This window comes from Amphibalanus amphitrite, unplaced genomic scaffold (assembly GCF_019059575.1).
Source record: "Amphibalanus amphitrite isolate SeventyFive unplaced genomic scaffold, NRLGWU_Aamphi_draft 001241F_arrow, whole genome shotgun sequence".
Classification (NCBI taxonomy): Eukaryota; Metazoa; Arthropoda; class Thecostraca; order Balanomorpha; family Balanidae; genus Amphibalanus; species Amphibalanus amphitrite.
The window spans coordinates 74,037-98,697 of record NW_024882734.1 but is presented as its reverse complement, the minus strand read 5'-3'; the positions used below and the strand labels follow the sequence as shown (position 1 = coordinate 98,697).

Here is a 24,661-nt window from a genome sequence, read left to right as displayed (position 1 = left end):
ATTCAAGCCTTATCAATGGTCGTTCATATGCGACAATAAAAAACATGGCTATCGGCCTGCATTGACCTCAGGTCAGGTCATCTTTGTGACCTGCCCATTATAAGTCAATGGCAAAAGTACCGGCTAGGCCACTAAAACGCATCGGACTGGTACAGTTACTTCATAATCATACCATATTAGGTTATTATTGATCACTCTGGCGCAATTTTGCATCAGTGACCCGCGGAAAGGTCATCCGAGGTCACATTATGACTCACGACATTCATATGCCTTTTATGTCTATATCTTTTGATAGAATAGGTATAGGGATTTGGGAAACACATCAATTAGTTCACTTTGGCCAGGCGCATCATGCCATACGCAGCCGTATATGTTAAGGTCATTTCGTGACCTTGACCTAGGGTCAAATTTTGGTTAAATTTCATATTTGACCTTTCGAAATAAAAACTTATACAATTCGATCCGACTGGAAAAAGCAAACACGATGGCGCTATTTTATACATCTGACTTCATAAACATAATAAGATATTGGCGAAAAACGTTTTTATTCCGTGAAAAAAATGTTTATTTTCAGCCAGATTAAATAACAATATTTTGGCGTGGTAAAGGCATTCGAGGTGCATAGACACGTTGGCGTAAGTACTTGTACAGTATATCTAAAAAGTATGTCCCCTGGTTTGGCTCTCCCACAGGAGGCGAATCGGTAACTTGGCTGAATCCCAGTTGCGGCATCCGGCCGCCAGGGTCGCTGCCGCGCGAGCGGCCTTGACCGCTCGCATGTCATTGGCAGTTCGGTCCCTCCCCATCTATACCGAGGTGGGGAGGGGAAAAGAGGGGAAGAGAGGGGAGGGAGCGGCATCCGCTCGGCACTTGGCGATACCTGGCTGACCCCGCGCTCCCTCGCTGACCTTTGTCCTGCCCTCAGGCGAAGACCGACTTCCTGGCCTGTAGCGGCCCAGCGGAAAACCGAGCTCGCGGGGCGCGACTCCATTGGCCCAATCTTATAAATGGAATGCTGTCGTATTCACGGCATTAGATAATATTAATAGTGATACCAGCAGTGGATGTGGTAAAATACAGTCCAAAATAAACGAAAGCACTCGATTCGTGCATAATGCGCCCTCCCATTCAAATAAGCCCGGCCACTTCGATAGATAGTGTAGTTTCTTATGGCGTAAAAGATGCAAAACACTACCGATTTTTTTTAGCTCGGCCACTGGGACCGACAATATACAATTGACTGAAATGCATGAAAACCATTTTGCATTTAGGTAATAGCCGTTTTCTGCACCCAAACTTTAGCCAGTGACGCCCTGTCCATTCTAAAGCGTTTATAAGATTGGTCCCAGCACCCGATTTTATATGAGGAAGTCGTTTAAAAAGCATCTTATTTCTAACGAATTTATTATTATGGCCACTTTTACAGGACGTCTATAGAGCTTTGACTTTTACATTTCTTCCTCGTTCAGGAGAAACGTTTTAACCCTCACCGGACCTTCAGGTTTTCTGAATACCGAGGGACGTTGGGGGTTGGAAGTGAGGAAACAACCCCCTTCGCCGATTCGCCCCTAATTGAGCTAGAGCCTCACGAAAGAAACGATCGTGCGCGTCGTTTCGAAATGCAGCGATTGGTCTCCGATTTAAGGACCAGGGTCAGCCGATGACTTCGGAGGTCAGGTCAAGTGGCCCAAGGCACAGGTTCGGTTTTTGGTAAATAACTTCGCTAAAAATGATCGCAGATCCGCGATTTTAGCAGCATCGTGTTTGTCTAGCTCAGGCGTGTCGAATGGTATACTTTTTCTTCGGGTGAGATCAACTTAACCCTCACCCGTATAGAGGGGGGGTCGAACGGACCCCCTCCCTCGGTTTTTCGCGAATAACTCGCGTATAAAGCGGCCGATCGCGACGAAACTTTCGTTACCCTCGCGTTAATCAATTTTACACCCACCCTGAAATTGTCATGACCCTGACCTTAATGACCTTTGACCTGCGACCTACTTTTCGAGACCATGTTTGGCCGGAATCGCGATTCGGCGTATGTCGGCTCGCATTAGCGGCGCGTTTGCAGTCTTTTCGTGGTTTTAAGCGTTCAAACATGGGATATGATGTTGCCTCCATGCATTAGGGTGGGTGTCAAGGTCACCGGAAAGTCAGGTCAGGTCATTGACCTTTGATGACCTCGGTTAACTTTTCGAGTTTTACATGTTTCTAGGCCAGTTTTAGGAGCTGAATTCGAATTAAGCAGCCATATGAACATTTACGAAGTAGTTTTGGTGCCCTCGTAACATGTTGCGAAGCTGTCAGAGGCGGTTGCCACCTACTACGAATACCCTTACTGGTTGACCTGACCTGACCTGACCCGACCTGGCCTAAATGCATGAAGACATCATCTGTGATCAAAACTAACATGATATTCGTGATCAGCACCCCGAAAACCCCATAGCAGCCACGCTTTACGACTTTCTAACAGGCCCGATTTTCCCGACTTTTGGGTCATTGACCTGACCTGGAAAGTCAACCGATGACCTAGGACCTTAAAATTGGGTATCATCGACTTCCTCTCGTCACGGCCAACACGCTCGTTTTTTCCGCGAAGCTCTAGCTCGATCAGGGGCGAAACGGCAAGGGAGGGTCCAACGGACCCCCCCCCCCCTTATACGTTTGCGGCTGGAAAAACACCAATATGGGCGAGAGTTAAAGGGACCCTCCCACCTTCAAAAAAGTTAATGAATTGGCATGAAAGTGATGTCCCTTGGTTCAGAAAGAGCGAAAACGAATATCTACCAAATTTCACCGAAAAATATTCACTGGTTTTCAAGATATTAGGCTTTTACTTTTGTTTACTTTTTGGGATCTCCCCTGTTACTAGCGACTTTATTTGGAAGCAATAATTTGGCAGCCTTAAAGTGCGGCAGACGTTGCGCGCAAAGCAGCGTATACCACCACGTGTTAACGATGGTTTTAGTCTAAGATTTAAAAATCGTTAGATCTCCGCTGACGTCACAAATTCTAAGGGGGCATTCCAATGCATTAGCCCCTTAGAATCCGAAAACTGCAAGTTTGAAATTCCATATCTTCGAATTAAAGCATTTTTCGATGTTGTGAGTGCCCAAATCGGTATTTGCAGGCCATGGCCACCAATTTGGCTATCTCAACTCAAAACTAATGTTAAGGTGGGAGTGTCCCTTTAAGGTGTTAACCTCGGGTCAAGGTCAGGTCACAGCCCGTCAGGTCACGAAGCTGGTCAAAGGAGGTCATATTGCATATCAATCGATTCGGCAGGTCTTTTCATGTCCATTAGTGGCTTTATCGACTCGGTAGCTTTAGTTGATCGGGAGTTATTGACGAAAAACTGATACCCTTGGTTACGTGATAAATGACGTCACGCAAGATCAACAAAGCAATATTAAAGCATCAGACCTTGCAAGGAGCGCATGAAATCACGATTCCGTGTGCTTGAGAATTTGAGATAGTTGTATATCATTTCCGGACCAAACTAGCAATTTCCATATTCCCCTGACTTTTAATGGTGAGAGACTGACCTGATCTCAGGCGACCCTTCAGAAAATCCGAGATATACATTTATACAAGTTGTGAGACTCTCGATCATACTATAAGATCCTGTAAGTTTCATCTCCCTATGAAAGCTCTGCACTGAGGGTGTAGCGAAGTTGAACATTTAAGGAGTGTGCACTGTGCACACAGTCCTAAAATGTTGAGGACAGTTTAGGACAGTTTCACACAGTTCATTTTAGGACTGCTCATTTATGACGTCATAGATCAGTGACCTGACTTGACTTAAAAATGCGGTTGGCGTAAAAAATCTGACTTATCAAATCCCGACTAAAAAAATCGACCTATAATCCGGTTAATCAAATCCCGACCATGTTTTTACCTGGCCATTAATGTTCTAGCCTTACAGGTGATTGCTTGAACGCGGAAGATGCTGAATCTTGGTTAGCCCCATACTTATCGTATGATAAAGAACGTCAGTGTTAGAAAGTTAATTAACAATTTTTTAATTCAAGTGGGTATAATCCGACTTGACAATTTACTAGGAGGGTTTTGCAGCGCTATTAGTTCGGCATTTAATTATAAATCATTGCTAATTTCGATCCGGATATCGTTATTCAATGCTGGCCTTTGCGTCCTCAGAAAGTTGTTTATAGTCATGAACAGTGGCGGATCCAGGGGGGGGGGCAAAATGGGCATTTGCCCCCCCCCCCCAAACGGCATGATTTTAACATTACGCCTATGGACGATGCATGGAAAGAATCGATAAATTTTTATGGTTTGCCCCCCCCCCCCAAAACTCTGAGCTGGATCCGCCTCTGGTCATGAAGGCTTGCATTGACCCATACTTTCCATTTTTCAGCACTACTATTCGTCGTAGTTGACCAGGTGTTTTCTTCAGCTCTCCCCTGAATCCTTTGGCTTAGACCTCGACCTGGCGTATCACCCGTGCATCGCAAGACGCACCTACCACACACAAGTTCATGATCCCCACGAACCCACATCAGCGTCCGTTCGCTTGGTGTGTGACCCCTTGACCTTTGGCCGCGACAACTGCCAGCTTGCTGGAGCACCCCTCCCTACACGCGCTGCCCCGCCCGCTCCCCTCCCTCCCCCCCCCCCCCCCGGGGTCGTGTCACGAAGGTTCGGGCTTACGCTACTACCGGCCGCTGCGCAGCTGTCACCTAGCGCCTGGGAATGTGTGGTCTGGTGCGGATTCAGCCAACTACCGGCTCGCGATACCAGCGCCCCGTAGTGGCGACGGTACATTCTTTTTAGACACACTGTACCTAAGCAATTCACGCTCATATGACTCGGTGTTGCGGTCATTTCTACAGGTACCAATCTAAAAAAAATAGCATAGGTAGATATGTGATGATCAGCAGTTTCGTACATTTGGCATGAATAATAATCACTCACATAAATCACTCACAAGCTCGCTTCGCCAGGGCCAAAACTGTGAAGGGGACGAGACAGTACCACAGATTCTGTCCAGTTGACCTGACCACAGTCCGCGTCCACGAGCTTTCAGAAGATCGGGAGGGCAAGGAAGTCAAAGTGTCTTAGATAAGCACATACAAAGTAGACGAGCTTGGAAAGTTGCACTGTTGGATCGGACCAATGTTGTGTTGTGTTGTTGTGAATATGTTGTCGGTTTGCTGTGTGCCGTGCGTGCCGATTAGGGTGTACATAGGTAAATGTTTTATGTGAGTGATTATTATTCATGCCAAATGTACGAAACTGCTGATCATCACATATCTACCTATGCTATTTTTTTTAGATTGGTACCTGTAGAAATGACCGCAACACCGAGTCATATGAGCGTGAATTGCTTAGGTACAAGTACTTACGCCAACGTGTCTATGCACCTCGAATGCCTTTACCACGCCAAAATATTGTTATTTAATCTGGCTGAAAATAAACATTTTTTCACGGAATAAAAACGTTTTTCGCCAATATCTTATTATGTTTATGAAGTCAGATGTATAAAATAGCGCCATCGTGTTTGCTTTTTCCAGTCGGATCGAATTGTATAAGTTTTTATTTCGAAAGGTCAAATATGAAATTTGACCAAAATTTGACCCTAGGTCAAGGTCACGAAATGACCTTAACATATAAGGCTGCGTATGGCATGATGCGCCTGGCCAAAGTGAACTAATTGATGTGTTTCCCAAATCCCTATACCTATTCTATCAAAAGATATAGACATAAAAGGCATATGAATGTCGTGAGTCATAATGTGACCTCGGATGACCTTTCCGCGGGTCACTGATGCAAAATTGCACCAGAGTGATCAATAATAACCTAATATGGTATGATTATGAAGTAACTGTACCAGTCCGATGCGTTTTAGTGGCCTAGCCGGTACTTTTGCCATTGACTTATAATGGGCAGGTCACAAAGATGACCTGACCTGAGGTCAATGCAGGCCGATAGCCATGTTTTTTATTGTTGCATATGAACGACCATTGATAAGGCTTGAATCGTCATCAGACCAAATTTTAACTTTCAGGTGGGAAAGTGTCAAGGTCACTCTTCAAAAAATAGGTCAAGAGGTCACGTGACCAAAATTTTCGAAAATCGAAAATCCGAGATAGCCAAAAGTTTCCTTGGTCGATGTTGAGTTGGAAAACATAAAGTTATCCTTATACAAAAGTCAATAGTTTTTGAGTTATGAGCCGCCAAACATAGGGTTGAAGCGTGACCTCCAGAAATTGCCCGAGGCTATATCTCGTTAACCGTTCGTCGAAAAAAAAAATCATCGCCACAGCTGGCTTTCCGGCCCAAAACAACCCCCTAGACGAATTTTGAGCGAAAAATCAAATATGAGGGTGCACAGCTTTGGTCGATCTATCGTGGAATGCCCCAATCGGAGACTAGGGAAGAACACCGCCATAGCCGAGCATATCGAGTTAGGGACGGGGAGCACAGCTGCGAGTTGAGGGAAGAAGAGGGGGAGGGCACGGTCGTAGCCGATCACATCGTGGCGGGGGCTGTGGCAGGGGACGGAGATGAAAAAAAGAGGGATGGAGGACAGCGGAGGTGGTTGGGGAAGACGTTGGTGGCTAGGAGAGGGCGGTGTCATAGCTGAACACATCGAGGTGGACTTTTTGTAGCGCATCACCTTAGCGACAGATTTCCGTTCTCATCAGCTTGCGTGACTCGGGACCGTGGTAGTGTGTGATGATGTCTGAAATAGCAGTTAGGAGACTAACGGCCACCCATGTGGCAGGATTCCTCTGTACTGCCCCTCCTGTTGTACCGTTTACCTACCCCCACATTCCCTGCGGTCCCCGTACTCACCATCGCGTCCATTCCTCCCCAGGGCACTGTGGACCGTATGCTGGACACGGCAGAGGCCGAGTGTCCCCACGTCCTCGTCTCCTCTGTGCGGGAGGCTGTGCGGGCCACCGGAGCCGAGCGGCTGCGACTGGCGCTGCCCTCGGAAAAGGTGGGCGCCGGCCTGCAGCGCGCCGGCTCGGAGCTGGCCGAACGCGTCAACGAGCTTCACCTGAACGTGGCCGGCCAGGTCAGCGACCGCATCGTGGATGAGGTCATCGAGAGCCTCACCAGGAGCTACCAAGAGCTGGTGAGTGGACACGATATTGACAGGAGATGGGAAGTGATGAGCGAATGACAGTCAAACAGACCGGCATATAAGTAGTCGCTGTGTTGTCAACCATCTTTTTCTGCTAGACTACAGCATCTCCGCTGCCAACTTGTAAAAGACTCAAAGTCGCCTTCTAAACCTCACTGGTCCAACAGTGATCGACTGTTACATGACAGCTTAGCTATAGTGCTATATTGTGCGACAATATTTTTCCCGATGTATGTGGCCTCCCTTGTGAGACTGCACCCTGTGCGTCTCCCTGTTTCTGACCCCACCCCTCGCCCTCAGACGGGCGACGTGACGCGGCGGCGGGCGTGCACGCCGGACGTGCTCAAGTCGCACCCGCGCCTCTCGGGCGATGTGGACAGTGTGGGTGGCGGCGGCGAGTCCAGCCGCTCCCGAGAGGACGTGACCAGCGAACAGAGCTCCGACCTCTCGCCGCCGGTGAGTGGGGAGGTCTCACCACTTGCACCAGCTGCTCTCACTGGTCCTACCACAGGACTTCTTACAGCAGCCCTCACAGTGTGTCCTCTTTAGGACATGGGTCTACCTTCGGTATAGATGGGCTTTACATCTGCATAGATATAGGATAGGTCATAGGATATAGGATTGCCGTGAACATAGTGGGCTGTAGTTTTACCATTTTAAGTAGAGAACGAAATCTTGCCTCGTTCCTGGCTGCTGTTTTATGTATAATTTACGCGTTAGATTGTAACCAGCGTTAGGCGCTGTAACCACGTGTAACCAGTGTTAGGCGCACTCTAGCTTTAGACTGTGTTCCTTGTTCACGAATGCGCTAGCAGTAGTTGCTAGTTTTTTGTGTTGCTCTTCCTGTAAGCTGCTGCCGTATTTAAGGATAATAACCTTCGTCGTTTGTTATCTGCTGCCAAGAAACTGGAGTACCTGAATCTGGTAAGATGGTGTACTTCCGCCTGCTTTATTGTCACAGTCAATGATTGCCCTCATCTCTTCTGATCGTTGTACAGCACCACTTTGATATAGTGCCTCTGAAATCAGCATCTTCGCTCTGTTGTCAATCTGGCTACAATTATCAATATTTTGTCTTTGGGGCGTTTTTATAATGCCGTCCACAGCAGCTGCTGTCTGATACCGTTCGGTAGCATTTGTCCTCTTCGTATGTATGTCGGTGGACGTGTTTTCTTACGCGTGTGTTAATCATGATGCGACACATGTTGACGTTTTTCGAGCTCTAAGCTGACCTCAGACGTGTCGTCGCTGTGTTCCAGGCCACGCCTCAGCTACACGCCAAAAAGCTGAACCTGCAGGGCAGGAAGACCCGGCCCAAGTCGGTCGTCGGTAAGTGACCACGTGACCCGGCCTGTACTCAGCTTCCTTCAGGGTATCTTTGTAATTTCACGGTAACTGTTTGACCATTTTTTCGGAGTTCTGCAACAGTACAGAAGAATTATTCAAGCAAATGATTTGAAGCGACGCGATTTTGAAACGACTGTCCGAGTGATAGTGTTTTACCTTATTATATAGCGGCCATTATGACACATTTGAGCTCGCATTCATTCTGTTTTATATTGCACATACTCGTATGCTCTGTGTAATATGCATATATATTCGCGAGATGTTGCTGATTACCATCCATCTCTGTCTATATTTGTTCCCCTCTTCACCGCCATCCCATGACGCCCATCTAGCCTGGCCCTGTCCCCGCCCGCTCTAACGTAGGGGTCCGTCTGCCCCAGCCTCACCCGCTCCTCTGCTGATCATGTCTGACGAGTGCCCACCTATCACCCTGTACCATGGCTGAACCATCCCTGTACCGTGGCTGAACTGCCTCATCGTCTGTACTGTGTCCCGTCTGACCAGTCATTGCCCCGGCCTCGTGTCGCCCAGCAGGTCTGCCCTTGTTCCGGTGTAACTTGGATGTGTACAGTAAGGGACTTAACTCCCCGCCCAGCCACGCTCTGATGGGCGAGGGCGGTGGTTCAGTGTACTTTAGAGCATGGTTCAGTAGGCCGACCCTTCCCCGTGCCCGATGGCTTGTTCAGGACGGACTGAGACGTTTCCAAATATGGTACCAAATGTCAACCATCTATCCAGGATGGTTTTGCTTCCACAACTGAAAGTGAAAAGTAAATTATGCTGTGATCAAATAGTAAGTATACCTAGTATTTTGCAGATAATGCGTTTTTGCACCAAGTTTGTAGCATTAGTGCCAAAATATGTTTACACTTATTTTTATGCTTAAATTTTATTTTGGAAAATTTAATCGAAACGAGCTGCAGCTGAACGAAATCGGATCGAAACGCGCTGAAGTTGAACGGCGTTCTACCGCCTCAGTCGTCACGAGCGACCTCGGCGCGGGATGGGATCGGTGTGTGTCCGGCGGCTCTCCGGACCTGCCCGGACCGCCCCGTGTGCTGTCGATGTGCTGTGAATTTGCCGTGCCTGCTGCATGGTGTGCCAGGCCGCCCCCAATCAGCGGGATGCGGCCACCCCCTGGCTGCGAGCCCGTCCCTCAGTGTGTGCCCTTCCCCGCGTCCCGAGCAGACTCCGTGGAGGGCGTCTCGGCCGACCACTTTCCCGATCTGCTGCCGAGCCTGGAGGACACCGAGGAAGGTAGGGCGCCCGTCCGATCACCTCCCTGCTGCACCGGTCACGGAGGCGACCCTGCCACTCTTGGGGCGAGGCTGACGGCCCGCCACAAACCACGGGATGGTATCCTCTGGTTTCTGAGGGATTTAGGTTCTAGGAAAGGGAGTCAGAGGTTCTATTAAAACCCCATTGCCATAAACACTCATCCACATTTCATGGGGTTCACTGATGGTGCTGCTGGCAAGATGGCAGTGAGAACAGCTTCAGAAACTAATTGTTGGTTTCTGAATTATTGTTGTAGTTTCGACTAAGATCGTATGACGAAAGAAATGAACTGGGCAGGGTGGTGAACTCGACAGGCGAAGATATACATTGTCTTTTATTGTTTAAGGTAGTGGTTCAAACACTCGACGCGTGGTTCAAGGATTCAAAGGAAAGGTACGATGCTACTACAACCTGTGGCGCTGTAGTTTGGAGCTGGCTGGCACCGAAACGTTCGAGCTTTATCCATTGTTTTATTTACAAGCTGGCTGTGCTGTTGCACTCACCTTTAGTATACAGGAATTTGTTGTTGTTTTTTTTGCGAGTTCTGAGGAGTCTCTTCTTTTTCATTTTTTTCCTCATTTATTTCATTCCTTTTTCGCATGTTTTTTTTGCACGTTGTTTTGAGTGGTTAGTAGCGTAGCAATACCCGAAAGCACGTTCTTCAAACAAAAATCAATGGCAGTATTTGATTGATCCCAGTGATTCGAGATATGTGGTGGAGCGAAAGCTGTTTTCGTGTGAAACATTGTTTAAATTATTCTAGTTATACACTCGGAGAGAAAATCGCTTGACGTTGCTGCTTTTTACGCGAAATCTTATGTCTTATTCTGTTGTTGAACATAGTTTATAGCCAAATGTCAAATGTTCAGTTTTGACTGGAATCACTTCATAAAATTGAAATACAGTATGTAGTTTTATTCCGTAAAATTGCCAACGACTAGTCAGATATCTTCTACTCAGCGATGCCCTTTTTGTACCACTACATCTTCTGCTAGGGAAGCACGACTATGGTCTTCTTCCAAGGTTTGTCCTGGGACCAAGCCCTACAGCTTCTGACTTTGTTCAGGAAAATTTGGCTATATGTACCAAAGGAAGCATTTATTGCACAAAGCTTCATGTGAATGCTTTTCATGCATATGATCAATGTCATTCCCTGCTGCCGAATCTGTACTATCGCTGCCTGTTACTGTGCAGACTCTGATGTGTCCACTAACTTTTCTCTGCCGACCGTCGCCGTAACATCCCCGTGTGTCTGGTCCGTCAGAGATTGACACGGTGTCGGAGCTGCCGGCGCCGGCGCACCAGCTGCGGCACCTGGGCAAGGCGCGGCCGCGGCGGGCCAAGAGCCGCGCGCCCACCCGGCCTGTGGTCGGCGAGGAGGGCGCCGGACTGGACTCGGGACTGGACGCGTTCTTCCCGCCGGCACGCTCGCTGCCGAGCAGTCCGCTCACATCTCCCGACTCCGAGTCCAGGTACGCAGGCGCCGCGGGAGGGTCAGGGGTGAAGAGGGGGAGGGGGGAGTATACCGGTAATATCTTATTATTGGTTCTCTCTGAACTGGTGATCATGGGTCTGTCTGGGTCGGGGTCGCAATGTCGTGAGATTTGAAGTTAAGTCCTGGGTAGGCGGTGATAGGTCGGACTCGTCGGAGAGGTTCATGGTGGGTTTGTTTCACTGGCAAACATAATGCTTTCAGACCTCATGAGCTCAACGACTTACCAGCCACTTCTTGTTCTGCTTTGCTCTGCAGTTCCGGTATGTGCCGCACTTTCTCTTTCCGCTACCATTCAACCCCTCCCCTCCCTCGCACCTACAGGCAGCTGATGACCACCTCTGCCGACAACACGCCCCACCTGGGCCTGGACCGGACGCGCCGCTCGTCCGCGCTCCGAGACGACGAGTCCCAGCGCGACCGCAAGAGCTCCGGCGGCGCCGGCAGTGGCGGTGGGGTGAAGAAGGGCATCTCCTCTGTGTTCAGTAAGCTGGCGGCCGACCGAGTGGCTCGCTCCCGAGAGGACCGGGACGGGGACGGCGGCAGGTCGAGCGGCAGGAAGGGAGCCGGTGCCGATACTACAGCCGATAGTGACTCGTCGGCTGGATCAGGTACGGCGGAGGGAAGCGTTGAGGAACGGGGAGAGGCAGAGTGGAGGGATATGGCAGTGAACTAATGTAGCCATGGACATTTAGCCACCAATATTTTAGCGGTGCAAAATGATTCAATTTGCTTGGATGATGGATAGTGCACTTAGCTGCAGGCAACCTGAAATTTCTCTTTCACGTAATTTGTGGGATGTTTGTGATCGATTCTACTGATTATAAGCAGCTACGTTACCATTACACATATCGATTATGCTATAGCTTTCTGGCGAGCCGCGGTGTGCTTACTGCTTACATCGGCTTGCATTATATGTTGTGCTTTGCTGTGTGCTGCACTCGTCTGACCGACCCCCCCCCCCCCTCGGCAGGGAGCGCGGACAGTTTTCTGAACCACCTGCTGTCGCCGGTGGTGGTTCCGCCACCGGGCGAGGGCGACTCGACCGTCGAGCCGGCCGCTCTCCGGCGACCGGCCGGCCTCGGCGGCTCCGACCTGCTGGCAGAAATGCGCGCCAAACAGGAAAAGCGCGCCAGCCTCACTCCCAAACACGTGAGTGAGCGGTGGGAGAAGAGGGGGAAGAGTGATGTCTGACTGGGTCGGACTGTGGAGCGGGATGGTTGATATTATAGGCGATGGGTTGGTGGCTGACACTGTCTGGAGGCTGCACTTCATGGCACGGCCGACCTTGCCGTACCACCGCTGAGTTTTGAGGGCGGCTGTCGGTGGATGTGTTCGTAGTGATTGACACTGGTGTGAACTAGGCGCCGCTGACCGTGTTGTACCGCCCCTCTCGCCTCCAGACTCCTGAGGAGTTGGAGGAGCGCTCTCCTCTCCAGGAGGTGAAGGGTCGCGCCGCCGCGCTAGCCGCCGCCGCCGCCATCAAGTCGCCGCCAGCCGCCCCGCACGGCCCGCCCTCCATCAGTGAGTACTGGTACAAAGCGCCGCCCGCCCGCCTAACCCGAGTGTGCACCGGGCACCCGTGAGACGGCTAACCCGCCCGCCCGCGCCGCTACCGGTCGCTTTTGCCGCCTGCTGGCTGACGAGAGGGGACCGCGCGCTGTCAGTGACTCGGGGCATGGCAAGGCGGCTGTGACTGTCCGGTCACTCAGTGACTGACTGTCCCGCTGCGCCCCGGCACGGCACGGGAGCCGCGGCTGTCCCGTCACCCCCGACTGACTGTCTTGATCTGCTGGCGTCCCGGGGAGAGCGTCTGCGTCTGCCTGTGCTGCCGGGACGCCCGGGTCTCCGCTGGGACGGCTAGGGTCCCCGCTGGGTCGTTGCAGCCCCCGGGACCGGGCCGCGCCGCGCTCCCCCCGGTAACAGCTCGGCCGCCGCCTGTTCTAGGTCCCAAGCCGAGTCTGGCCAGTAAACCCAAGCAGGCGTCGCCGCTGCCGGGCCAGGGCCGGCCGCCGCCGCTGCCGCCCGGGCCCAAGCCGCGGCCGCGCTCCATGGCGGCGCGAACGGAACACCGACACTCGGGTAAGTGGGGCGAACGCCGGGGTTGTGTTAGCGGGTACAAACTGGCAACGGCGGCAGCGGGCAGGGGCGATATGAGCAGCAGAAGGCTGGTTTGTCGGGGCTGAGGGAGGGCAGGCATGGCGCTTCTGTAGGTTTTGGAGCTACTCCAGCATGGGTAGATGCCAGCATGGTGTACCTGTGAGAAGCATCGTGATGACATTGACGTTATTACGCAACTCCTGTTGAGTGTGAGGGAGGTGTGGTGCTGTTGCTGACTCAGTTTTATTGCCATCAACCTTTAAGAAAATTGAACTTTTGAACTCCGAGCATTGCTCTTCTCATTATGTAGCCAATAATGACAGAGAATATTTATATGATTCTTCCAAAGATTCGGTACCGAGATTGAGTGCTATTCGCTTTTCTTGGCAGTTTTCGTTCGAGCATGTTTCTTGATTCCGTTTCATCTTCAGCGTGTTGTTCTTTTCTTTCAGGAGCCTTTAAAATATGCTGTTAATGGATATTTTTTGCCTTTCAGTTTAAGTGAAAAGACGTGCCGAATTCATGTGCTTGTAATTTCTTCATTTCTTTGCCATTGGAATGATTGGGTTATTGTCTAATTGGTAAGTTTCTTGGCATCCGTTCAGTCAGTTTGCAATGCGACACGCAGCACGCGCAGCTGCTGTGAGCGAAATGTAATATAAAAAAAACTGCATGATCCTTTATAAGCTGGCAGCTGAGCCCAGGTATCGCCGTGGCCGTTGCTGTAAGGCGATCAGTGGTGACCTCGCTGACCTGTATGTACCACGATCTGCTTCGCTAACCTCCCCTCACCCCGCGTCCTTTAGGTGGTGGCGGTGTGTCCAGTGGCGAGGCCGAGGACGCGGCGGGGACGGCCAGCCCGCCGGTGGTGGCGTCTGTACTCTGTAGTCTGTACCGTTGCCTGACTGTCTGCCCTGCCCGTCCTTTAGGTGGCGGCAGTGTCTCCAGTGGCGAGGCCGAGGACGCGGCGGGGGCGGCCAGCCCGCCGGCGGTTGTAGTGGGGGTCCGTACCGCTGTCTGACTGTCTGTCCTCGCCCTCGTCAGGTGGTGGTAGTGTGTCCAGTGGCGAGGCCGAGGACGCGGGAGTGGCGGCCAGCCCGCCGGCGGTGGCGTCTGTACTCTGTAGTCTGTACCGTTGCCTGACTGTCTGTCCTCCCCGTCCGTCAGGTGGCGGCAGTGTTTCAAGCGGCGAGGCCGATGATGCCGCGGGGGCGGCCAGCCCGCCGGTGGTTGTAGTGGGGGGTCCGTACCGCTGTCTGAATGTCTATCCCTCCCCTCGCCCCCATCAGGTGGCGGCAGTGTGTCCAGTGGTGAGGCCGATGATGCCGCGGGGGCGGCCAGCCCGCCGGCGGTCGACAGTGGCCCGGAGTCGTGGAACTCGCGGCCGGTCGACCCGGCGCCGGCAGCCACCGACGGCGCACCAGGTGAGCTCACACGGGGAGAATACATAGGTGGGGGAATGACACCACACGGAGTTGGAGCGGGGTACTACAGGTAGGTTTAGAGTCCGAACCTCAGCCGAGGGGCGGTATGGCAGGTGGGGTTTTCAGTTCAGGCCTGATCGGGGGGGGGGGGGGAGGGGCCGGGGACTATCGATCGGGCAGTAGCGTAGACCCTAGTGGCATCTGAGTTCCATTACAGGAATGCTGCGAGCGGCCACCAGCCCTGTACAAAGGCTCAGGCGTGGCTGGCATGCTGCCTGCACGGGCCAGTTTGCTCGCTTTATTTAGTTGTTTGAACGAGCCAGAAACAAGCTCGTGCGTTATTAATATTTTGTAGGTGATCGTGGGAAATGGTGCTAATGATTTGTTCCGGTTTTATTTGTTTTTTTTGCGTGTAGTTGTGCAAGATGATTTTTTTTTTTTTTACTTTTTGGTTGTCCAATAGTAATTAACATTGTGTTTCACGTTTTATTAACTATTAACTTGGTTCGGGGTTAACAATGTGAGGCAACCGCTACCATCCTCAACATAACATTATGTGTTCTGTCCATATAACTATTGCGTAAACCGGCCATTCCGCTTAGGTGTCTCAGACATGTTTTCTATCTTTCTTCTGATGAACTTAATTTTTTTTTCAAAACTGTTAGCCATAAGTGTTAAGGAACTGAAAATGGCCAGACGAAAATTATGAGTGCTTTATAATCACATTTGTTTTGTTGAGAGCAGGCTCTTTCGGCGTGAAAAGGACATTACAGGGTTATGATGAGATGATAGGATAGGGGATAGACATTCATAATCACATATTCGCATTTCGGTTTGCACTTGGCTTGTCATTTTTGTTCACTGGTTTTGCCTATCACCGTAGTTTGATGATCGGATGCATGCCAAGTAGTGTCACCGATATTCGATCTCCTCCACACCCTCCCTGTACAATAGGCGTGCCGCCAGCTGACGCCACTGAGCCGGTTCACAGTCAGTTTAGCTTGCCCGCTTGTGTTTTGTTTTGTTGCTGGTTTTGCTCTCAGTTGCCTTGGCATTATCATTTATCCCGCCTGGCGCGGCGGCGGTTCTAAATGCTCGGTAACGGAGCCCTAGTGTCGCGGCCCGGCACTAACGCTTTGTACCTGCACCGCTAGATGGAAGCACCGGTTCACCGAGTGTCCAGCGCCCGCGCAGGCCGCTGACGACGGCTGAACTTCAGGTAAGTGAATGCTGGTTGTGATTGCCATCTGCCTGCACCGACTAAGTCTCCTAGAACGAAGAGGAGGCTCTGGTAACCAAATACTTGGAGAAAGGTTGCGTCTTAGAGTTCAAATGATTTCGAACTGGTGCTCGAAATATCTGTCTGACCCTTGCCAGGCGCTACTGCCAGAGTCCAGAAGCCAGCACCTTGCGATCTATGACCTTTGCAGTGAACGTGTACGACCTGACCTCCGCACTGATGAACTACCTACGTGCTCTCCGACGTAACCCTCTACTAGTTGCCCGTTGTGTTGAGGTGGACGCGTTTTTAGTCCGATGGGGATTGGGAAGCTCAGTTCACCATCATTTGGCGCCCTGTTTTAATGCCTGACGTCGAGGAGTCTGATGGGAGTCTGAGACTGGACAATGGACATCAGTTGACTGTCCTCCGCCCTGACTCCTGGGGACCTCAGTTATGTCTGTCTCCCCGCCCTGAAGCCTGCCGCCGGACGTACTTCAGAGTCTGATGATGAGCTCAGTTATCTGTCTCCGGCCGCCCTAACACCTGGTATTGGACGTGTTACAGAGTCTGATGGAGAGCTCAGTTGACGGGCCGCCGCCGGTCGCTGCGCTCAACCCTGACGCCGCTGCCGCCGGCGCCGCCGTGCCGGTGTCTCCCGTGCCAAAACTGGTGCTGGACCCTTCCTTCTCCCTGGATGACGTCATCAACGTGTAGCCGGCCTGTGGGGATGACGTCATCTGACTGTGTGCAGTCGGCCGACTGGCCAGTTCAATACTCTCGGCGCCGTGACGTCATAGTGATGCATGTATGACGTCACTGGCCTCCAGCGGTGCCTTGGACGATGCGACCGCTGACTCGCGCGTCCGATGGCTCCACTCTGCAGCTTTTCGGCATTTATTATCTCAACAGGGCGCACAACGACGCTGTTTGACGTGCGTGGGCGCTTGTCTGCTCGTGCGCGCATTGTGAGACTTCTGCTCCGCATATGTATTTGCTTGCGTGAAAACGACGGAACCTACCTGCATTTGTAGGCATGTGAGAGTGGTTTGCGATTGAGTGAGAGCGCGAGAGAGCGAGTAGGCTCCGCTGGTCCGGGAGCGTTTCTGAGGCTGGGTTGGGCCGAGGAGGGAGGGGAGGTGCATATAGGCTGAGTTGCCGGCGCGATGGATCCCTCTGCAGAGGGGACGGGCCGCCCCCGGCGCTGCTGTGACAACCGAGACGCACCAATCCGGCGCGCACCAAATCGCTGATTTGTTGTCTACATCGGGCGCCCCGCGCCGTCGCCACTGTGAGATTGATTGTGTTATCGTCTATTATGTTCGAGGTACCAGCCGTTATATTTTATATTTATATCTGCCGAGTATATTCGATGATATATACAGTTACGACATGCCATTTGGGTGTTTGGTTTTGGCCGGGGCTTGGACTGATGTGATGGTGGGTCGGGTTGACGGCTGTGGTGTCACCACTAGGTCACTGGAGGGTATAAAAGGACTGTCAGGTTCAGTCTTCTTGCAGCAGCACATTCTACGTCGTCCTCACGTGTTTGTAGTCCCCCCCCCCCCCCCAATCGCGCCAGCAAGCATGCCTGCAAGGTGCAACGACAAATATCCCCAAATGTATGCACGCTGCACGTGCCTACTGCCTACTTTTCAAAGTCGCAGTATTTCACAATCCTATTTCAACCAGTCTCACAATCGCATCAACGTAAATGTGGCTATGTATCTGTTGGGGTCTCAAGTCGTTTGCGTCTACATTTGATCATTCAGTTTCACAACGTATTGCTGAACTAACGTGGGATTGATTGGCCATGATGCAGACGTTTATCGCGTAATCTTATAAAATTATCGGGGACTTGATATCGCATCGTTCATCTGGGCACCCTCTGTGACTGCAAGATGTAAAAATGTGTGCCAATGGGCAGTTTCGCAAAGGTGTGCAGCAGGCAGAACTTTGCAACGCTTTGGCGAGAAAGATGTAGGTACTTTCACTTTGGCTAAGCGCTTTTGATTTTCTGAAAAGGTGTATGCACGGGAACAGATGGATCTGCGAACTTAATAAGATCTCGCCTTTCTTTTCAATTCGTGCCATTTTCCACTATGGTTGCCGTGCATACTACAAATTACGAGTTTCCAGTCCAATGTTCACTTTTGTACCTGCACCTGTTAATCCCATCCCACACTTCCGTCCACGTCCGATGCAGTTGTACGGCCTAATTCCACGAACACTCCAAACTTCCAAATCCACGGCGCGAACACCTCTCTCGGTATTCGTTTCCAGAGGCCCGTCCTGCGGCTCTGTGAAAGTCTGCACTGCGGGCCGTGCCGCTGCGTTTGACCCTCCCGTTGACCGCCAGCCGTGACAGGCAGTGTCGATAGAGCGGCCCCCAGGCGATCGCTATTGGCACGGCAATGCAATGTCGCCAGCGCAGCGATACTAACAGCGTGGTGCAGTGGGGGAAAGCTGCCACGGGGACAGCATAGGGACAGGGGATCGATATTTGAGGGACAGCGGAACAGAGGAATATGATATGTAACGGAGGGACAATTGGGACTGGAACCAGTGCGGGACAGGGGGAGGTGGCGAAGGGTGGCAACCGACACTGCCGGAAAGACGGGGCGGGAAGGGGAGGGACAAGGGGCCGGTATCGGGGCTGGCTACGGAGGCACAGGGGCTGATGGCAGATGACGATTGCACGGCCTGATTCCACAAGCACAGCCTAATCCATCTAAACCACGCCGCGAACACCTCAGTTTCAGTGTTTCAGACGTCAGTTTCAGTGCTTAGCGAACCTTGTGCCGTGTGCGAAGCGCTGCAGCTTATGGCGAAGATGACAGTGGGTAAATAGGTAGCTGAGGGATAGGAAGCCGGTATTTGACGGATTATGGGTGGCACCGAATTGGGATCTTTTTTTACCCAAAGTGACCTGGCCTAAGCTTGACCGAAATTCTTTCTCGCTGAGTTTGTCAGCTTTTCCAGCGCTTCTTCCTATACTCGGCGCTATGTGGTCCAGGACCCAAGTCCTTTTATCAAAGTCGGACCTAAATTTGACACCTCACATAACTGACTATCTCACACCAAAAACGATGGTATTCGATCGAAAGTGCTTCGAAGCACGCTGGTTTGAACACTTGGCTTATGATGCGTCTTAGTGATTTTTGACTTTGCTTCCATAAACGTAAAAACAAAACTTATCCTGCGGTTACAAATGGGTCACGGGCTGCACCGAACTGGGACAGTAGACTGAGACTTTTACTACTGTGCTTTGTGAATGAAACGTTCGTTGCTCTATTTTTCCCTTTTCTACATGAATATGTGTAGCTAGAATATGTGAATGGGTGGATCGACAGCGCCGTAACCCACGCCAAGCCTAGCCAATTAGGTACGCACGCTAGTCCATATCCCTACCGTTCGATCTGGCAGTTCGGGATGAATCGGGAGAGGTTAGAAGCCAAAATTTAGCGTGCCCATCAAAACCCGACACGGTTCGTCCTGCACCCAAATTACTTCATTGATCGCGGCTGCTCTCATCAACCGCTCATAGTTTGAGTGCCGGAGACACTCGAACCCATGCTCTCAGCACCGGGAGTCATTGGTTCTACCAACTGAGCGGCATTCTTGCTGAAACACAACGCCTTCCCGTACTGGAATACTCAATATTTTGCATTTCGGAGGCCGGATGAGCACTCGCTAAGTTACTGGAAAGATTTCCTTTGTGGACATTTCAGGGGACCCGGCTGCCAGCCTGAATACATGTGGGGATTCTCGAGTTCTGTCTCCGACACATCGCGGGATCCATGAACCCATGTTGTATAAGTTCGGAAACACGTAACCGGGTCGACCAAACAGCTTGAATACAGGGAGTGTTGTACGCCTGTCCCGGACACCACACGAAGGGAGCGGGGTCGGCGGGTCGCGCGATGACCCAACCGGTGCTCCAGTTTCACATTTTCTTTTCGGCGCCGGCGTGGCGTGGCCGGCCGTGCTCTGCGGGCCGTGTCGACGGCGCGGAGACGTGCCGCGCGTCGCCGCCGCCCCCTCAGTCGAGCCGAGCAGCCGGCGACGAGAGGCACGTGCCGCCGACCTCAGTGCGCCGAGCCGACCCGTGCCGACCCGTGCCGAGCCGTGCCGACCCGTGCCGACTGTGACAGTGTGTCAGGCTGATAGTTGGGTGGCGTGTGGCAGCGGCAGAGCCTGGACTAGACGAGCGGGGAAGCGGAGTGCGTGGACGGAGGGGGAGCAGAGGTGTGGATTTTACCGGAGCGACGCCGACACAGGTATGGAGTGACCGAGATTTTCGTCGGTTTAGTTGAGTTCATACATGAGACCAACAGTCTTCGAATTGTGATTAATTGTATTTTATCTTTAACTATTTCCCATATTTCGGAGAACGTAGTTGCACGCCCTGGCAGATCCATGGATCCGCCATGGATCAATGGATCCGCCTTCCTGCAGGAAGGGGCATTTTGGGTAAATCCCCTCCCCCCCCCCCAACGCCCGAAATCGACAAAAATTTGCAAATCCGATGAGTTTTTGGAATTAGAAGAGACTCGGTATGCCCCCCTCCGCAGCGTTTAGGTCCACCTTTCTGGATCCGCCAGTGCTTGCACGGTGCATACCCGTTTTAATTATGGAAAATCGGCATGTTTCTTCGTAATTATTTGCGGAGAGACGGGTCAAATGTATAATTTGGTTCTATATTCGTAACACGTCCCATTTTAGACGTGAAATTTCTGCAGGGGTTTCAACACCCTTAGACCGTATCAAGAGAGTAGGTACCTATTGACAATCATCCACCAGTATATCAATTGCTGCATGTTTCAGTCCCTAGCAGTGCACTAGCTGTCGAGAGCATTCACATTTCACACCGTTCTGCAAAGTCGGAATAACGGTGAAGCAGCGTGAATGGAACCATAACCACTAAAAAGCCCAAAATGAGAAAGTGGAATGCGTCATTGTTAGACTGTGAAACTGACTGCATTACACCCAAGAAAGTTACAGCTTTGAAGCACTATTTTCATCACGAAACGCTCAAGTTTTGGGTTGCAGAAACACATTCAACCGTTCAACGCGAATCACTGCAATTGTACAACACCACTGGATGGAGACTGCAACAATACACACTTCCGTAACACCAGGATATGGAGACTACAACGCTACACACAACAGAAGCACCAATATATAGAAGAATGCAGCAGTACACATTACAGTAACACCAGGAAATGGAGACTACAACAGTACACACTACAGTAGCACTAGAGGGATGGAGACTGCGATAGTACACACAGCAGTAGCAACAGGAGATAACACCACGGTACGGAGACTGCAACAGTACACATAACAGTAGCACCAATGGATGGAGACTACAATAGTACACACAACAGTAGCACCAGGGGACAGCACCGCGGTACGGAGACTGCAACAGTATATACACATAACAGTGGCACCAATGGGTGGAGACTACAATATACACTCCAGCTTCACCACAGGATGGAGACTGCAACAGTACACACAAAAGTAACACCACAAATGCGGAAACTACTTTTTTAGCTCTAGAAGTGATTTCATCATATTACCAAACAAATGAAATCGAGATTCTATAGCCAACTCGCAAATGTTGACGCTAAGATCCTGCAATCTGGACATTGTGTTGACGTCACTCATGAGGTCATTGGACGTCGTCCGAGTTTTTTCTCAATGCCCTGAGCAAATTGAGCTGGCGAATCAGAAGAGGCACGAATGACATGAGCTGCCGAGTCGGGTGATATGCAACAGGCTGACATTGCTATGAGCTTGACTTGACCTAAGGTTAACACCAGAATTGACTGTTTCCAAACAAAAAGAAACATGTCGACGCAGTTAAATATGACAAACGTGATAGTAAGTAGGTACTAATCTTGATGCTTTGCGACTGTTGTATCGAATCTATGTTCCCAAAAACCGGGCCCCGACATTATGGGTCGATGAACTGTGACCAGAGGACTTAAAATTGGGTACCATTTGCATTTTGCAGGGTCTTGTAAAGACCAGCATGTCAGTTTCCATCGCTAAAAACAAGCTCGATCAGGACCGAAACGGCGATGTATAGGACATACTCTGCAGCCCCAAGTTCGGGACGTTATGCAACATATTAGGTTTGACGAGGGTTGAATTGATGTGCTGTGCTTGCTTGAGTTGTTGTGTGTGAACGGTACGCTTTCAATGCTTCTTTATCATTCCTTGAACGTTCCATTCTCATCCGTTACTTGATATCCTGACAGCCGTCATCGGTACTCAAAAGCCGCCGTCTCATTGAGTGGCGGTGGGTTGCGCCATTTCAGTTTGATCGTGTTCTGCCCAGTAACTCTAAAACCTGGCTACCGAGCCACTCATTTACGCTTTCATGGCGGCTGTACTGTACGGCATACAGGGAGAAAGTTCACAGGTTACACACACTCGCACAAAAACGAGCTACCGAGTCGTGAATCACGTTCAACAGAAAGGTCGGCATAATTGGCCGGTATAAGTTGAGAGGAAAACGCATATATGACGTGTCACCAGAATTATAACTCTAACCGTCAGAATGGCTGGCGAATGTGATGTTTATCAGCTCGTGGTTGGCTGGCCTTAACCAGGAGCCAAACAGTGCGTGATTTTTTTATGCAAGCACATCATCAGGTCATGCAAAAATTCCCCAATTGTTGATTATGAGAGTCCTTGGTGATAACATCTAGAGAGAACGTATTGCAAGAATGCAAGGCCATTATGGGGTATTGGGACGCAGCTCGACCATTGAGCTCGTGTGCTCTGGAAAGCGTGTCACGATGATCAATGTTGCCACGCCACTTACACACGGCCGGCGCGGCCCGTGGCGCCGTTTTCGGACACCTGAACACTCGCTGGAAAGGGTAGCAGCGGCACCAGCAGGAGGCGTGTCAGCGGTACCGTGTCACCTTACGACACGGCACGGTCCGCAGTCCGTGTCAGAAAACTGCTCCGCATTGCCTCACGGGGGACAATGCGCGCCCCGTTGGGCAAGCGGTCGACCCGGTGTCGACACGGGCACCGTCGGGTCAGCTCTTTTGTCCCCCGGCGGCGCGTGGCGACTGAAAAGGTGACAAATCTCCGTCACGCCAGTACGCGCTGTCGTTTTGTACAGACGTCACGAGAGGGATGTTTACACAGGCAGCGGCTCATGTAGCGATGTTTACCCAAACTGTATGGGGGATGCTATACCATTGTAAAGATCGCATCTTCCAGCTCAAAGGCCACGTAAGGATGTCGCCCCGGGGTTCAGGTTATGTAGTACATGCATGCAAAATGATCAGTGATTATCCCAATGAATACAACACCTGTTTTAGTGACATATGCATTCAAAATATCATCTACTTACTACTTAGTACTTACATATGAATCCCCTCAATAAAGCTCTTTTATCAATGACAAACTGACATCTGCACGTTTTACCACATCTCTAATTTGTGAGGAATGTCCTTCAAGTCTCACTGAGATCCGGATGCCTCCGTGATTGACACTAATAATGACCTAATATGACCGAGACCGCCGTCCGCTCGTTTACGCAGGGCTGACTGACGTCTTCTAATGACCACTTGTGCCGCCACCACAGTCGATTGTCTGACACTGTCCGCTACTGACAGCCGCTGTCCGCTACTGACAGCCGCTGTCCTGACTTTGACAGCCGCCGTCCTTTCTTATACGCCACTATCCCCTTCTGTTCATCACTGTCCTGTTCACGAGTGTTCGCCACTGTCTGGCTACTGTCTACTGTCTACCATTGTCCGCTTCTGTCCGCTACTGTCCAGTGCCCACTGTCCAGTGTCCACCACTGTCATCTTTTGTCCGCTGCCGTCCGCTTTATGCCCGCTCACTTTCCTTCCCTGTCTTAGTACTTAATCTGCCCGGTACTGTCATTTGTCCACAGCTGTCTGCCCCTGCCTGTCTTGTCCTGTTCACTGCCGACAGCGGTTTCCGCCCCTGTCCTCCGCCTGTCCGTTCGTCTTCAGTTTGCAGTGAATGGAGCCGTGTGTGAACCGCTATATACGGTGACCGACACACGACGGAGGCGTGACGCGGGGCGACCGTGCCGGAAAGCTTCAGGCTCACCTATCGGTCGCGCAAATGAAGCGCAAACATCAAATGTAAAAAGAACCAATGGAGTGGAGTCAGAAGACGAAGGCAATTAAGCAAAATAAAAACACTCCATTTAAAAAAGAATCGTTCGGTTAATATCCATGAAAGTGCTGATTTTTAGAAGTTCCAAAATGTAATATCTAGTCGCAAAACAATTGTTTCCGGAACCGTTGCGGCTTGCGCCCTCAGTCCTCAGTATCAACTGATGCGGTTTTATAGCCCGGCGATCTGTAGTAGTGTTCTGCCATGATGCAGACACCGTTCCCTCCGCCGCCACTCTGTCTCTACCAGTACAGGTCTATACTGCCGCACAGAGTCCCGTGTCGGGCTGATTACCAGTCGGCGCGGCTCCTACCGACACGGGCCGGCCGGGTAGCGGCTTCAGTAACGGCCGAGCCGCACGCCGTGACATAGCCCCCAGGTCACGTGACCCGCCCGCCAGAACACGGTCACGGTCACGTGAGTCGGGCACCGAGTGCGAGACGATTGTACTTATACCTGATGGCACCTGAGTAAACTACTGAGCAGATCAGTCCTGTGTCAGATGTTTATAAGGG

The 24,661-nt window shown here is 51.1% G+C and overlaps 1 protein-coding gene across 8 annotated transcripts in view; it reads left to right on the top strand.

The window, feature by feature from the left end:
* LOC122371419 (F-actin-uncapping protein LRRC16A-like) overlaps positions 1-17,369 on the top strand; it is a 50,836-nt gene extending 33,467 nt beyond the window's left edge. For 4 of the 8 annotated variants that reach the window (XM_043347729.1, XM_043347726.1, XM_043347728.1 and 1 more), the window contains 12 exons: positions 6,839-7,102; positions 7,412-7,567; positions 8,371-8,440; positions 9,647-9,715; positions 11,001-11,208; positions 11,553-11,839; positions 12,202-12,380; positions 12,632-12,752; positions 13,176-13,310; positions 14,618-14,752; positions 15,907-15,971; positions 16,539-17,369. In XM_043347729.1, the coding sequence (XP_043203664.1) occupies positions 6,839-7,102; positions 7,412-7,567; positions 8,371-8,440; positions 9,647-9,715; positions 11,001-11,208; positions 11,553-11,839; positions 12,202-12,380; positions 12,632-12,752; positions 13,176-13,310; positions 14,618-14,752; positions 15,907-15,971; positions 16,539-16,688 (1,839 nt within the window). In that variant the 3' untranslated portion in view covers positions 16,689-17,369. Of the gene's footprint in view, positions 1-6,838; positions 7,103-7,411; positions 7,568-8,370; positions 8,441-8,992; positions 9,029-9,646; positions 9,716-11,000; positions 11,209-11,552; positions 11,840-12,201; positions 12,381-12,631; positions 12,753-13,175; positions 13,311-14,617; positions 14,753-15,906; positions 15,972-16,538 lie in introns of all 8 variants that reach the window. The other 4 variants (XM_043347733.1, XM_043347732.1, XM_043347731.1 and 1 more) reach the window with 2 other exon arrangements.
* Positions 17,370-24,661: the final 7,292 nt, after the last annotated feature.